General features: G+C 40.4%; 1 protein-coding gene across 1 annotated transcript in view; it reads right to left on the reverse strand.

Annotated features, from left to right (window-relative positions):
- The window catches only part of IARS1 (isoleucyl-tRNA synthetase 1), a gene marked incomplete in the record, with an annotated part of 218,933 nt that overhangs the window by 161,827 nt on the left and 43,828 nt on the right, over positions 1–13,278 (reverse strand). Inside the window, 3 exon segments of the mRNA XM_034777462.1 lie at positions 3,445–3,540; positions 7,713–7,773; positions 9,277–9,364. Coding sequence (XP_034633353.1) covers positions 3,445–3,540; positions 7,713–7,773; positions 9,277–9,364 — 245 coding nt within the window.

The following is a 13,278-nucleotide window of genomic DNA, read 5'->3' on the forward strand; positions in this document are numbered from 1 at the left end:
TGGCAGCAGTACATCAACGATTGCCTTGGCTACTTGCATCACAACAACCCCCACGGTAGATTTGCCCACCCCAAACTGGCTCGCGACTGACCGGTAGCTGTCAGGCGTTGCAAGCTTCCAGAGGGCTATGGCCACTCGCTTCTGGACAGTCAGGGCTGGTCGCATCCGGGTGTCATTGCGCTTCAGGGCAGGGGACAGCAACTCACAAAGTTCAAGGAAAGTTCCCTTCCGCATGCGGAAGTTTCGCAGCCACTGTGATTCATCCCAGACCTGCAGCACTATGCGGTCCCACCACTCAGTGCTTGTTTCCCGTGCCCAGAATCGCCGTTCCACGGCATCAACATGACCCATTGCCACCGTGATGTCCTCGGCGCTGGGTCCCCTGCTTTCTGAGAGGTCTGTGCTACTCTCAGACTTCAGCCCATCACCGCGTTGACGTAGCCTCCTCGCCTGACTTTTCTGCATCTGCCTCAGGGCAACCTGTATGATAAGCTGCGAGGCGTTGAGAGCGGCCACAACTGCAGCGATGGTTGCAGCGGGCTCCATGCTCACAGTGCTGTGGCGTCCGCGCTGTCAATGACTTGAAAAGTGCGCGAAATGATTTCCCGCCGGCGCTTTCAGGGAGGGAGGGAGGGCGGGAGTGATGGACGGATGACGACAGTTACCCAAAAGCACCCTGGCCCCTTTTTTTTTTTACCCAGAAGGCATTTGCGGCTCCACCCAGAATTCCAATGGGCGGCGGGGACTCCGGGAACTGTGGGATAGCTGCCCTCAGTGCACCGCTTCCAATGTCGACGCTTTCCCCGTTAGTGTGGACTCACAAAGTCGAATTACTGTGCTTAGTGTGGACACACACGTTCGACTTTGCAATATCGATTCAAAATATTCGATTTAAGTAAATTCGAACTACTCTCGTAGTGTAGACAAGGCCTAAGATGCGAAAGATCTGCTATATAGCTAGCAAAAAAAAAAAAAAAAAAAACTCAAAACACCTGTATGTTATTGTGTAGAAAAAACTGTGTACGAGGTTGTGAATTTTAATAGCACACTCTTTCAAATAAACAAAGATCAGAACTATTATGCAAGGTTTATGCAGGCTGGTCTTGTTTTCTGATCTATGTTCTTTTTGAATTGTGTGATATTTAGTTTCATGAGCTGGCTAACTGTGAACTAGTTGGGGACATGCTAGCTCAAGTTGGGGGAAAGACAGTATCGCAAACTGGTCTTGGATTAAGAAGTGTTCTAGAACTAACTGCATCTTTTTTTTCTCCCTTTAAGTTTTGGTTAAGAATCCTTTTCACAGTAATACATGGAGGATGGATTTCTGAGATCTCATGGTGCAGAACACATCTATATAATACCAAAGGTTCATACTGAAGCCACATTTTACATCATTATGTATCCTTCCCTCAAGGAACTTCTCTTTATTCAGAGACAGTACACTAGGTAACAGAACAAGCAACGAGTGGTTGTTTAAGATGTTTAAATATTTCATGGAAGGTGTGATTTCTCCTCAGTTCCCCCCCACACCCCCACTCTTCTCTCTTTTCCCTCCTTGTTGCTACTTATATACCCCTTCTTCTCCCCCACCCCAACGCCATTCATTTCACTTCCTAATACAAAAAAAAGTAAATGAAGTGATAGAGAGGAAACTGAACTACAAAATGTGCTCATCAGAACTACGGTCACATGGCTTTTTAGGCTGCATCTCTCTTCTCTCTCCTCTACCTGTTTTTCTCTTTAATTACACTGAAAGCATTTTCAGGACAATGATCAGGTTTCTCCTATGCATTTGAACAGCACTTAGGTCATTGGAGCCCTGATCCTAACGGCAGCCTTTGGGAGCTAGTGCTTTTTTGAACTAACTGGAGGGGATGAGGTGAGATGCAGAGTTGCTAAAGAAGAAAAGGTTTCAACATTCAAATCAAATGTGTTATTTAAATATGTCCTTAAATAATTCCTTCTGAAGACAAAATATCCATGTATTCACATATCAATTTGCTATATCATGAAGTTGTCTACTCTACAGGCAAGTAACAGAAAATTTGGTCTGTGGAGTTAGAGCCATACAACAACATATGCACTATTTGATATGCATTAAACTGATAAAATCAAAGTTTTTAAGAGATACTAACAGACTGCTAATTATTTCATAGCAGACAGCTTTTTTTCTCTAAGTTAATTTATATTTTACTGCTTAGTCCTTGTGTACTAACAACTGTAACAGGTTCTGTGAAATTTTCAAACTTCCTTTATCACACTAACACTAACACTCCCTGTGTGGGTTCATCACTTTTCAGTTAACACTTGATCCTGAGTCTGCTTTTATTTGTAGATATGGTGAGGCAATTGTTAAATTAAGGCAACTGTGAACCTTCTTTGCCTCTCTAACCAGTTTATTCTACTTATGTAATTAAAAGTAAAAAGCAGGTTGTTTTCCTGTGTAATATTTGTATAAGAATTTTCATCTTGACAACATGAAATAAAGCATAGGAATATACACATTCTTCAAAAGGAGACAACTAAATAGGACGTCACTGAGGCCAAAAAAAACAAGATTCAAAAAAGGGATTGGACATTTAGATGGATAACAAGAACATCCTGAGTAGCAGCAGTGCATGCCAACATACAATTTGCAAGCGAGCATATATTTAATGCTTCAGGAATTAAACCAATTTCTAACTATCAGAGGTTAGGAAATGTCTTATATCTTCCTTGGATGCATCCGTTGCTTGCCACTGAGACAGGATAGCGGATTAAGCAGACCATGGATCTGATCTAGTATGGTAATTCTTGGGTTTATAAAGGCCAACTGATTAACTCTTAAGAGAATCTGTCCAACTTTTCTAGTCTTCAATATCTCAAGCAAATTGGGGAAAGGAAAAGGAAATAAAACATCCTTAAAAAAAAAAAAAAAAAAAGACCATTGTGCAAAAAATTCTTTTAGCCCAAAGGGACATAAAGAAAGTACAGAAACATGTTAAGTCATTTTATATGCTCACCACATATAAATTAACAAATGATAAAATGTTGAAAGGCATAGCATGCTGAACAGTCCTGATATTTGTTCAATTTATGAATTAGAACAGCTGGTCCCTACTTAGCAGTAGAGTACTCAGTTCTTCTTTGTGATGAAGCTGGCATTTCTCGATCTTCAGGGAAGAGAAGGAGCTAGAGCACTCAGATGCTACAGGGATGGACATTTTATGAATAGTAAAGATGACAGTAATGGACATCTAAACTAACTCCCCACTGGTGTGCAAGTAAAGGGCAACTGCATCTACAAAGAGAAGATTGAGCATTCACCAGAACGCAATGTTTTAAAAGCAGCTGATTACCCTTCTTGGCCTGCAGAGAGTCAGCATTGTACATCTGTAAGAGCCCTTGGAGGCCATGGGAACATGCTCCAGACGAAACATATAATAAAAGTTAGTTTTTACTTACAGCACCGAAGTAAGGAGCCTGATGTACAACCCCTGTACCTTCTTCCTCCTTCACATAGTTGTCTGTGACCACAGTGAAAGCACCATTGTTTTTACACTGCAACACACAAATATTGAAGTATTATATTCTTTTTCAGACATACAGGAAAGTAGCATTTTTCAAAATGATTGGAAAATGTACATTGAACAGGTCAACTGTTAAGTCAAAAAGCTGCAATAGCTAGAACTATATTTTAGTTTGCTTTATACATAGGGCATTTTTAACCACTTATCTCGGCTAAAATGCCAAGCCAATCCATTCTTTTTACACAGCACCAAGAGTGTAAGACTAAATCTAAGACTTCTGTTGACAACTTCACAAAGTTGACTAATACATATCCTTGCACTGATGCAATCTCATGCTTGAGACTACAAATTAATAGGATCCTATAAACAAGATACATAATAAAAGAAATTTCCAGCCATTTATAGACCTATATATACACACACATACATATAATAATTATTTTATAAACAAAGCAGCTTCCACATCTCCATTGTTTCTTATTACCATAAAAATAGGGGGGGTTGCTACTAATTATTTTAAGTCAACTTACAGGATGATAAGCACAAAGGAAAGCATGAAGGTAAAAGTTTGGGATGACATTTAACATTAAGTTTTAACTTTAATGGTGGAAGAAAACCGTGAAAGATAACGGAACCAATTATCTGCCATCTGTTCAGCAAGCTGATAATTAAGAGTAATGAACCATTTTCGTATCCCTCACATAATTTAAAAGTAACTTAAAATGAACTATCCTGGTGATCACAAATGAAGCAATGATTTGTCACAGTACTGTATTAAGTTTTGTCTTGGTCTGTAATACAGTAAAAGCTTTGTAATCCGGCATGTTGGGGAAATGGGGGGTGCCAGTAAGTGAAAAATTCCGGTTAAATAAAGAAAGAAGGAGTTTGGGTGCAGGGTTGGGGCATGGGAGGGGGTGTGGGATCTGGGAGGGACTTCGGGTGCAGGAGGGGGTTCAGGGCAGGGGGTTGGAGTATGGGAGGGGTTTTGGGGTGCCAGATCCAGGGGGCACTCATCTCGAGCAGCTCCCCACAAGTAGCATCCTGTCTCTGCTGTTCCTAGGCGGAGGCGAGGCTAGGCATCTCTGCACGTTGCTCCCGCCCCGCGTACTGGCTCCGCAGCTCCCACTGGCCAGAACAGTGGCTAATGGGAGATTTGGGGGCGGCGCCTGCGGGCAGAGGCAGCATGCAAAGCCACCTAGTCACGCCTCCGCCTAGGAACTGCAGGGAGCCACCCAAGTTGAGCGCCCCCTGGATGCAGCACCCAGAAACCCCTCCCATGCCATAAGAACCTAAGAATGGCTGTACCGGGTCAGACCACAGGTCCATCTAGCCCAGTATCCTGTCTATCGACAGTGGTCAATGCCAGGTGCCCCAGAGGGAGTGGACCTAACAGGCAATGATCAAGTGATCTCTCTCCTGCCATCCATCTCCATCCTCTGATAAACAGAGGCTACCATTCCTTACCCATCTTGGCTAACAGCCATTAATGGACTTAACCACCACGAATTTATCCAGTTCTCTTTTAAACTCTGTTAGAGTCCTAGCCTTCACAACCTCCTCAGGTAAGGAGTTCCACAAGTTGACTGTGCACTGTGTGAAGAAGAACTTCCTTGTATTTGTTTTAAACCTGCTGCCTATTAATTTCATTTGGTGACCCCTAGTTCTTGTATTATGGGAATAAGTAACATCACTCATGATTTGAATATACCTCTATCATATCCCCCCTTAGTCTCCTCTTTTCCAAGCTGAAGAGTCCTAGCCTCTTTAATCTCTCCTCGTATGGGACTCATTCCAAACCCCTAATCATTTTAGTTGCCCTTTTCTGAACCTTTTCTAGTGCCAGTATATCTTTTTTGAGATGAGACCACCACATCTGTACGCAGTATTCGAGATGTGGGCGTACCATCAATTTATATAAGGGTAATAATATATTCTCCGTCTTATTCTCTATCCTCTTTTTAATGATTCCTAACATCCTGTTTGCTTTTTTGACCGCCTCTGCACACTGTGTGGACATCTTCAGAGAACTATCCACGATGACTCCAAGATCTTTTTCCTGACTTGTTGTAGTTAAATTAGCCCCCATCATATTCTATGTATAGTTGGGGTTATTTTTTCCAATGTGCATTACTTTACATTTATCCACATTAAATTTCATTTGCCATTTTGTTGCCCAATCACTTAGTTTTGTGAGATCTTTTTGAAGTTCGTCACAGTCTGCTTTGGTCTCAACTATCTTGAGCAGTTTAGTATCATCTGCAAACTTTGCCACCTCACTGTTTACCCATTTCTCCATATCATTTATGAATAAGTTGAATAGGATTGGTCCTAGGACTGACCCTTGGGGAACACCACTAGTTACCCCTCTCCATTCTGAGAATTTACCATTAATTCCTACCCTTTGTTCCCAGTCTTTTAACCAGTTCTCAATCCATGAAAGGACCTTCCCTTTTATCCCATGACAGCTTAATTTACATAAGAGCCTTTGGTGAGGGACCTTGTCAAAGGCTTTCTGGAAATCTAAGTACACTATGTCCACGGGATCCCCCTTGTCCACATGTTTGTTGACCCCTTCAAAGAACTCTAATAGATTAGTAAGACACGATTTCCCTTTACAGAAACCATGTTGACTATTGCTCAACAATTTATGTTTTTCTATATGTCTGACAATTTTTGCCACAACCCCCTGATCCCTCTCCCACACTCTGACCCCCTTGTGGCTGTTTCTCCACCTAGGAGCAGCAGGGACATGCTGCTTCCAGGGAGCCACGCAGAGCCAGGTAGGGAGCCTGCCGGCCCTGCAGCAACCGGACTATAAACCAGACTTTCTATGAAGATTAGAAATGCCCGTTTATAGAGCTTTCCGGTTGGTACAGGGCCAGATAACACAGCTTTTACTGTATTGAGATGCAGAGAGGCTACCATACAAACCTTTCAACACGTTAGTGTAGATCCTATCTTTATACCCTGCAGTCCAGTTAATGGCTACAACTGTGATTCCCACCTTCTTCCAAAAATAGGTCTGCTCCCTATTGAGTTGATGAACTCCTTTTACCTCTGCTGACTTCAGGAACTGACTGCATACACCAACTATTCTTTTATGTAAAGTAATTATATATCAGCAGTTTAGTATTTTAACTATTTATATCATTCAGTCAAGTTCTATCAAAATGTTTATACACCTATTCTATTCTCCATAACTCATTCCCATGATGTGTATTAAACTATGTTCTCAGTACAGTAAAATATGTACTCCTGCTTTAAGTGCAGCATAACAAGACATCCATAAAGACTGGAAATGCGAACAGTTACAGCAATATAGGGTCTTAATACTCCAAATGTAAAAGCACAAAGAACCTCAAATTTCAATGTCATCATAATTCCACTTCTGAATATGGAATTTATGGTTTTAGAAGGCAGAGAATGAGGATGCTGGCTTCAACTGAACGGAGCTAGGTCATAGATACTATGGAATACTGACTGTTCAATAAAGAGTCCTCTGAAAACCTAGAGTCATCCCCAGGACCAGCGCCAGGGTTTTTGCCGCCCTAAGTGACAGCACTCCTCTGAGCATTCGTCGGCGGGCGTCCTTCCGCTCCGCGTCTTTGGGGCACTTTGGTGGCAGATCCCGGAGTGAATGAAGGACCCGCCTCCGAATTTTCACCGAAGACCCGGAGCGGAAGGACCCCCTGCCGCCGAATTTCCACTGAGAACGGCAAAATGCTGCCTCCCAAATCCTGCCGCCCTAGGTGACGCCTAGTGGAAGCGCCGGCGCTGGTCATCCCTACTCTCAACCTTCATCACCACCAGGGTGTGTACTTATATGAAGTATGAGCATAAAGGACATAAGAAAGAAAGATAAAAACAGAAGCAACCAACTTTCTGGCAAAGTGACAATGCTCTCTGTGTTTGGGGAAATGGAGGCCTGAGATTTAACTTGCTTGGTATTTTACCTATTTTCCCCACGACATCTTGACAGTTGGGATTTTATTTCAACATATAGCCAGTATTATCAGTAAATCCAGTCAAAGTATGGGTCTTAAAATAAATGAAAGCAAATTCTAAAGAAAGCACAATATTCATTTTGTCATCATATCAAGGGGAAATATTGATCAAAAATGTACAACTATTTAAAATTGCAGTCTCTTGGTTTTAACATTGTCATTTGGTTCTGTCTCTAAACACAAGATTGACTTATCTTACCTTAATAAAATATTCAAATAGTGGTTTATATTTCTTGCCTTTAAGAGTAATGCCAGGAAACCTATGTAGAAAAAGATTTATATGTACACACATTAACACACTGTAAATTGCACTAGTTGTCTTATAAAGACTAAATATAGAAGTACTATTTTTCTCTTTTTAAATATTTTTCATACTGAAATCTGATATGAGGAAAAGCACTTGTTTTCCAAATAGTTTGCTTCCTACTTCTACCTTTATTTGTCAACTTTAACACTAAATGAAAGCTGAGATATTTGTTAACGATTTGCCACTAGTATAAATTCATTATCCCCACAATAAAGTACACGTTTATAAATTAATGCAGTAGCAAAGCATAAATCAGTAATCCACTTCATAAGAAGCTATGATAGGACCTTCAGGAAATAAAAAATAAACTGGTTATAGTGGCGCTCTGTAGTATAAGCAGAGTGTCTTTTGGAATTTACAAGAATGAATAAAACTAAGTAAACATTGGCCCAAAATTATTAACTCCAAGCTAGAGAAATGTAGAAATGTCTAGAACTGTAGAAATGTAGTCTCCTGACAACACCAGAAGAGGATGAGAACTTAGAGCTCTAAAAAAGGACTGAAACAATTAATGTCCCAAGCTTCAAAGAAATTAGTTCCAAGACAGAAAAAAAACAAATTTTAACATGCTGGAAAACAGCACAGAAAACATGAAGGTGTGAACTATACAGGTGAAGAACAGTAACACAGGGAGGAAAATCTGGGAAACTAATAAATCTTCCACTATTAAAAAAAATCCGTAAATACTAAAGAGCCAATATACGAGAGACAGATGCATAACTTGCTTAAGATTTTTCTAGAGAACTGCATTCATTCTCAAAAAGATGTTAAGGTTACAAAAAATGCAATTATTTTGTAAAAAGGGGTAAAAACTGGTTTTATCTAGGTGCAGGAAGTTTCCAGTTCTTGGAAGACACCCAAGAGTGGTTAGGGTATCATTGCAAAAGGAAAGGTAAGGATGGGCGGGAAGGGGAGGGAGCATAAATGTTTCTGTCATACTGTATGCCTTTTATAAAAATTATGTTTTTTATTGAAGGGTAATAAAAAAGGTATATCTCTTTACAGCAGCATTTGAATTATGAGGTTTTATTTGCTATTCTAAACTGTATTGGGATGAATAAAACAAATAAAAAGTCCTTAAAAATGTGTGCTGACACTAGCTTTACAAGCAGAAGAGGTAGACTACCATATGGGAAGGATACTGAGATACTAAAGACAATTTTTTTCCTACTCTGGCTTCCAAAGATATTGTGTTTACAACCTTTTCCTTAGCTACAATAAACCCAGATGCAGATTCTACTCTGACAAAAACTTCCATCCAAGCCTAATTTGCAGCGACAGATCTCAAACCCCTTGACAGGCTGTAGCAGGATGTACATAAAAAGGCACTCATGTGTTAAACCACTCTCCTAAGAAAGCAGTCTTGGATTCTGCAGTTATCTAACTTCTTGCAGCAGTTCATTACTTATTTATAAAAAATGGAAGTTCAAAAGTGTGCAATAATTCATGTACTTGCCTGTCAAGTATCACATATTCACTTTCAGATTTGTACAGTGCTACCAGCCTGGCTTCCATCAAAATATAAATCTTCCCTGTGGCACTATCTAAAAGGGAAAAAAAAAAAAACATAAATGAACACTCTACTTTTGCACCATTACAAAAGTTCCCATTTTACATAAGAGCAATAAGACAGCAGGTCTAAAACTACCCAGAATAATTCTGTGCAAAGAGCTAAAATTTAGAAAACACCCTCTTGACATCAGCATTATCACAAACTCCCCGGATTGCAGAGCTGATGCTTTCAGGACCTGACCCACTCAATTGACTTTTAGCAGCCTTTGCATTGAAATGCCATGGTTGCCTTAACAGATAGTTTTTCCACTGTTCTTTCTGGCAGGGGAAGGCAACCAGATAGGAGCAGCCCGGCCAGGTAAAACTGAGGGCAAAACACATAGCTAAACTATAATAAATTAAACAGGTGCTGCAAGAATTAGTGGGTCAATGCTTTACATAACAATCACACACTATCCCATTTTGCTGCATTTCTGAGATTTATTAGAACAACAACATGAAATTACTCTTAGCTGCTTTTTTCTTGGATTTAAAAAAAAAATGAAGGTAAATGGGAAGCTTTAGATCAGGGATCTCAAACTCAAATCACCACAAGGGGTACATGAGGACTAGTACATTGGCCCGAGGGCCGCATCACTGAAACCTTTTTATACAACGATAAAAACGTATAGTCAAAAATGAAAAAAAAAATGAATAATGTAGTATGTTATTAAAAGTCAATGTATTCCCTTTTTTAAAACTGTAATGCGAAAAGTCAATGCTAATTTTGACAGTCATTTCATTTTTGGCCACTTAGCTGGCAGCGTTTTGTATCAAGCCAAGCATCAATATTAGGTTTGATATCCTGAGACTAAACCAATCTCAGTGTTGCTTTCAAATGTTCATCAGTGAGCCTTGACCTTAACACAGATTTGTTAATCTTCATGGAAGAAAAAAAACTGTTTATGTTCATATATATCTATATATATCTGTATCTGTACTTTCAAACATTGCCATTACCCTTGAGGAAGCAGAGAATAACATGGGAAATCTTTCTTATGAAAGAAACCGGTTTCTTTCACAATTCCAACCTCTGTATACTTCTGCTTAAAAATGGTATCACACTGAAGCTGTGGAACGAAGTTGAAAATATGGTTCAAGTGCCTTGAAATCTTTAAACCACACATCAAACTGTTTGTGTAAGTTACAAATGATATCTGCATATTCTTTCAAGGATTTGGGTTCAGCTTTTCCTAAGGAATTCAGAGTCGAGAAATGGACCAAATTGCCAGTAGTCAACTGTTTCTCCCAAAAAGTAAGCTTGACTTTGAATGACTTAACATTGTCATATATCTGTGTTATCACCTGTTTTCTACCCTGAAGCTTCAAGTTCAGTGCATTCAGGTGATCAGTTACATCTGGTTGCAGATAAAAGTGGAATCAGCAAACTGTGGAGCCTCCTTGTTTTTCATTTTCATGAAGGAATCAATCTCCTCCCTAAGTGCAAAAAACACTTCAAAACATTTCCATGACTCAGCCATCTAACTTGAGTGTGATACAGAAGTTCTCCATATTCACTGTCCATACTTGCTAGAAAAGAAGTGAACTGTCTGTGATTCAGCTCTCATGGACGTATAAAATTAACAGTTTTAACAACTACATCCATAACTTCCTTCATTTGTAGACACTGTAGACTACACAGGGCTTCTTGGTGCAAAATGCAATGTATACTGGTGAAGCAAATTCCTGGTATATTGAGACTGTTCAGTTTGGTCTTCAATAATCCAACCACAACAATGTTTTCAGAGCACATTGATGGGGCACCGTCCGTAGCCAAAAAGATATGAGTTTGTTCCATGGCAGCGCAGCTTTTTCAATGCACTCTTCCAGTCCTTGAAATATGTCACGTCCCTTCAGTGGCACTAAGTCTAGCAATTCTTCAGTTATATTCAAAATGCAATCCACACCTTTAATGAACACTGCACAATGTGCAGTATCTGATACATCTGTACTCTCATGAAGAGCAATTGAAAATGTTTTGCAGTCTTTTGCCATTTGAATTAATTGTTTTTGCACATTATCTGCTAAATCCATTATCCTGCAGGCAACTGTATTGGCAGACAAGCTTATGCCTTCAAAAACTTTCTTCCTATCAGGACATAAAATTTCGCTGGCCATCACAAGGCATTCTCTTACGAATAGGCCTTCTGTAAAAGGCAGCGATGATTTAGCTATCATTTCGCTTATCATAAAACTTGCTCTTACTGAATCTTCGCTAGACTTGTTAATCTCCGAAAAGAAATTTCTTTGCTTGGCAAATACTGCCAAAGTTTTTCCTCTCAGATTTTTCCAGTGAATACATCATATTTTTCATGGTGCATCATGTCGTAGTGCCAACGCACGTTATACTCCTTGGGAACAGCAATCGTTTGCTGACAAATAAGGCATTGAATTTTATCTTTTACCTCTGTGAAAAAATATAAATTCTCCCATTTGTCTTGGAAAACTCTTTTCTTCCATGAGTGTTCTTTTTTTCGATGAAGTCATTTCCGAGGGGGTTTTAATAAAATATAAACACTCAGTAATGCACCTCACTCAAAGGACAAAACACTCATTTACTTTTAGAAGTACTTCTGTTAAAGCTCCCCATTCTGCCCCCGTCCCTGCCCCCACTCCACCCCTTCCATGAGGCCCCACCCCGCCCTGCTTCTTCCCGCCCCCATTCCAACCCCTTTCCCAAAGTCCCTGCCCCAACTCTGTCCCCGCCCCAACTCCACCCCCTCCCTGCCCCTATTCCAACCCCTTCCCAAAGCCCCACCACGGCCTCGCCTCTTCTCTGCCTCCTCCCTTGAGCATGCTGCGTCCCTGCTCCTCCCCCCTCCCTCCTGGAAAGCCTGAAGCGCAGGGATGTAGGCGGGGGAGCAGGGATGCAGCGCACTGGGGGGAGGGGAGCTTGGCAGGCCGCAGGAAATAATGCGGCCCAAGGGCCGCGTGTTTGAGACCCCTGCTTTAGATAATCGAAGTTGAACCTTTATCAAGAATAGCGTCATTCCTCCCCACCACCCCACTACTAACTCTCATACCCTTATATCAACATGGAATATTTTCACTACTAAAGCAGATTGCTATTCTTCCTCACCCCAGCTACCTTTAAAGGTGTAGTTATAGTTTGACAATCAATTTAGGATTCTCCCCAAATTAGCAGAGGTCTACTACTCTGTACTGGATTAAATTATTATCCAACACCAAAATCAGCCATGATGCTGCCATGCAGGAGGCAATGAGATGTTTTTCCATAAATAATATTAAGCTCTTATATAGCACTTTTCATCCCCAAATATCACAATACTTTATAAAAGGAACATAAGTATCTTTATTCCCATTTCACAGATGGGGATACAAACACAAAGGTGATTTTTCCACAGTCAAACAAAAGATCAGTAGCAGAGCCAGGAATAGAAAACAGGTCTGACTCCCAGTCCAGTACCTGCCCTATCCAGTAGGCCATGTTGCCTTCACCTAAATTAATTTATTAATTTGAAGAGGCCTGTGGAAATCCTAGAAGTCCTGGACTTGGAAGAAACTAGCAGTAAGCACCTACTCTTGAAGATCAACCAATGTTTTGCCACTATGGGAGAGGCTGTGGCCATGTTCAGCTAGATGTGCTTTAAGAACAGTCTGAGGAAAAAATGGCATCTGAAAGCCAAATGTTTTTCTAGTGCTCATTCATTTTAGGAATTTAAGTTCCAAACAGTTGTTTGTTTATAATATTCCATGGAAGACTATTCTAACTGAGGACAAGTTTGCTTGGTTTCTAGTTATAATGATGAACCAATATTTCCCGAACTAGATGTTCCTGAGTTAAATGCCATACATCCTCTGGGGACAATGTGATCCTTGGGTTAAATTAATTTTGTACCTACAGCTGTTTAAAGGGCTTAGAGGCAGCAACAATTTAAAACGTTTC

The sequence above is a fragment of the Trachemys scripta genome, chromosome 7 (assembly GCF_013100865.1).
Source record: "Trachemys scripta elegans isolate TJP31775 chromosome 7, CAS_Tse_1.0, whole genome shotgun sequence".
Lineage (NCBI taxonomy): Eukaryota > Metazoa > Chordata > Testudines > Emydidae > Trachemys > Trachemys scripta.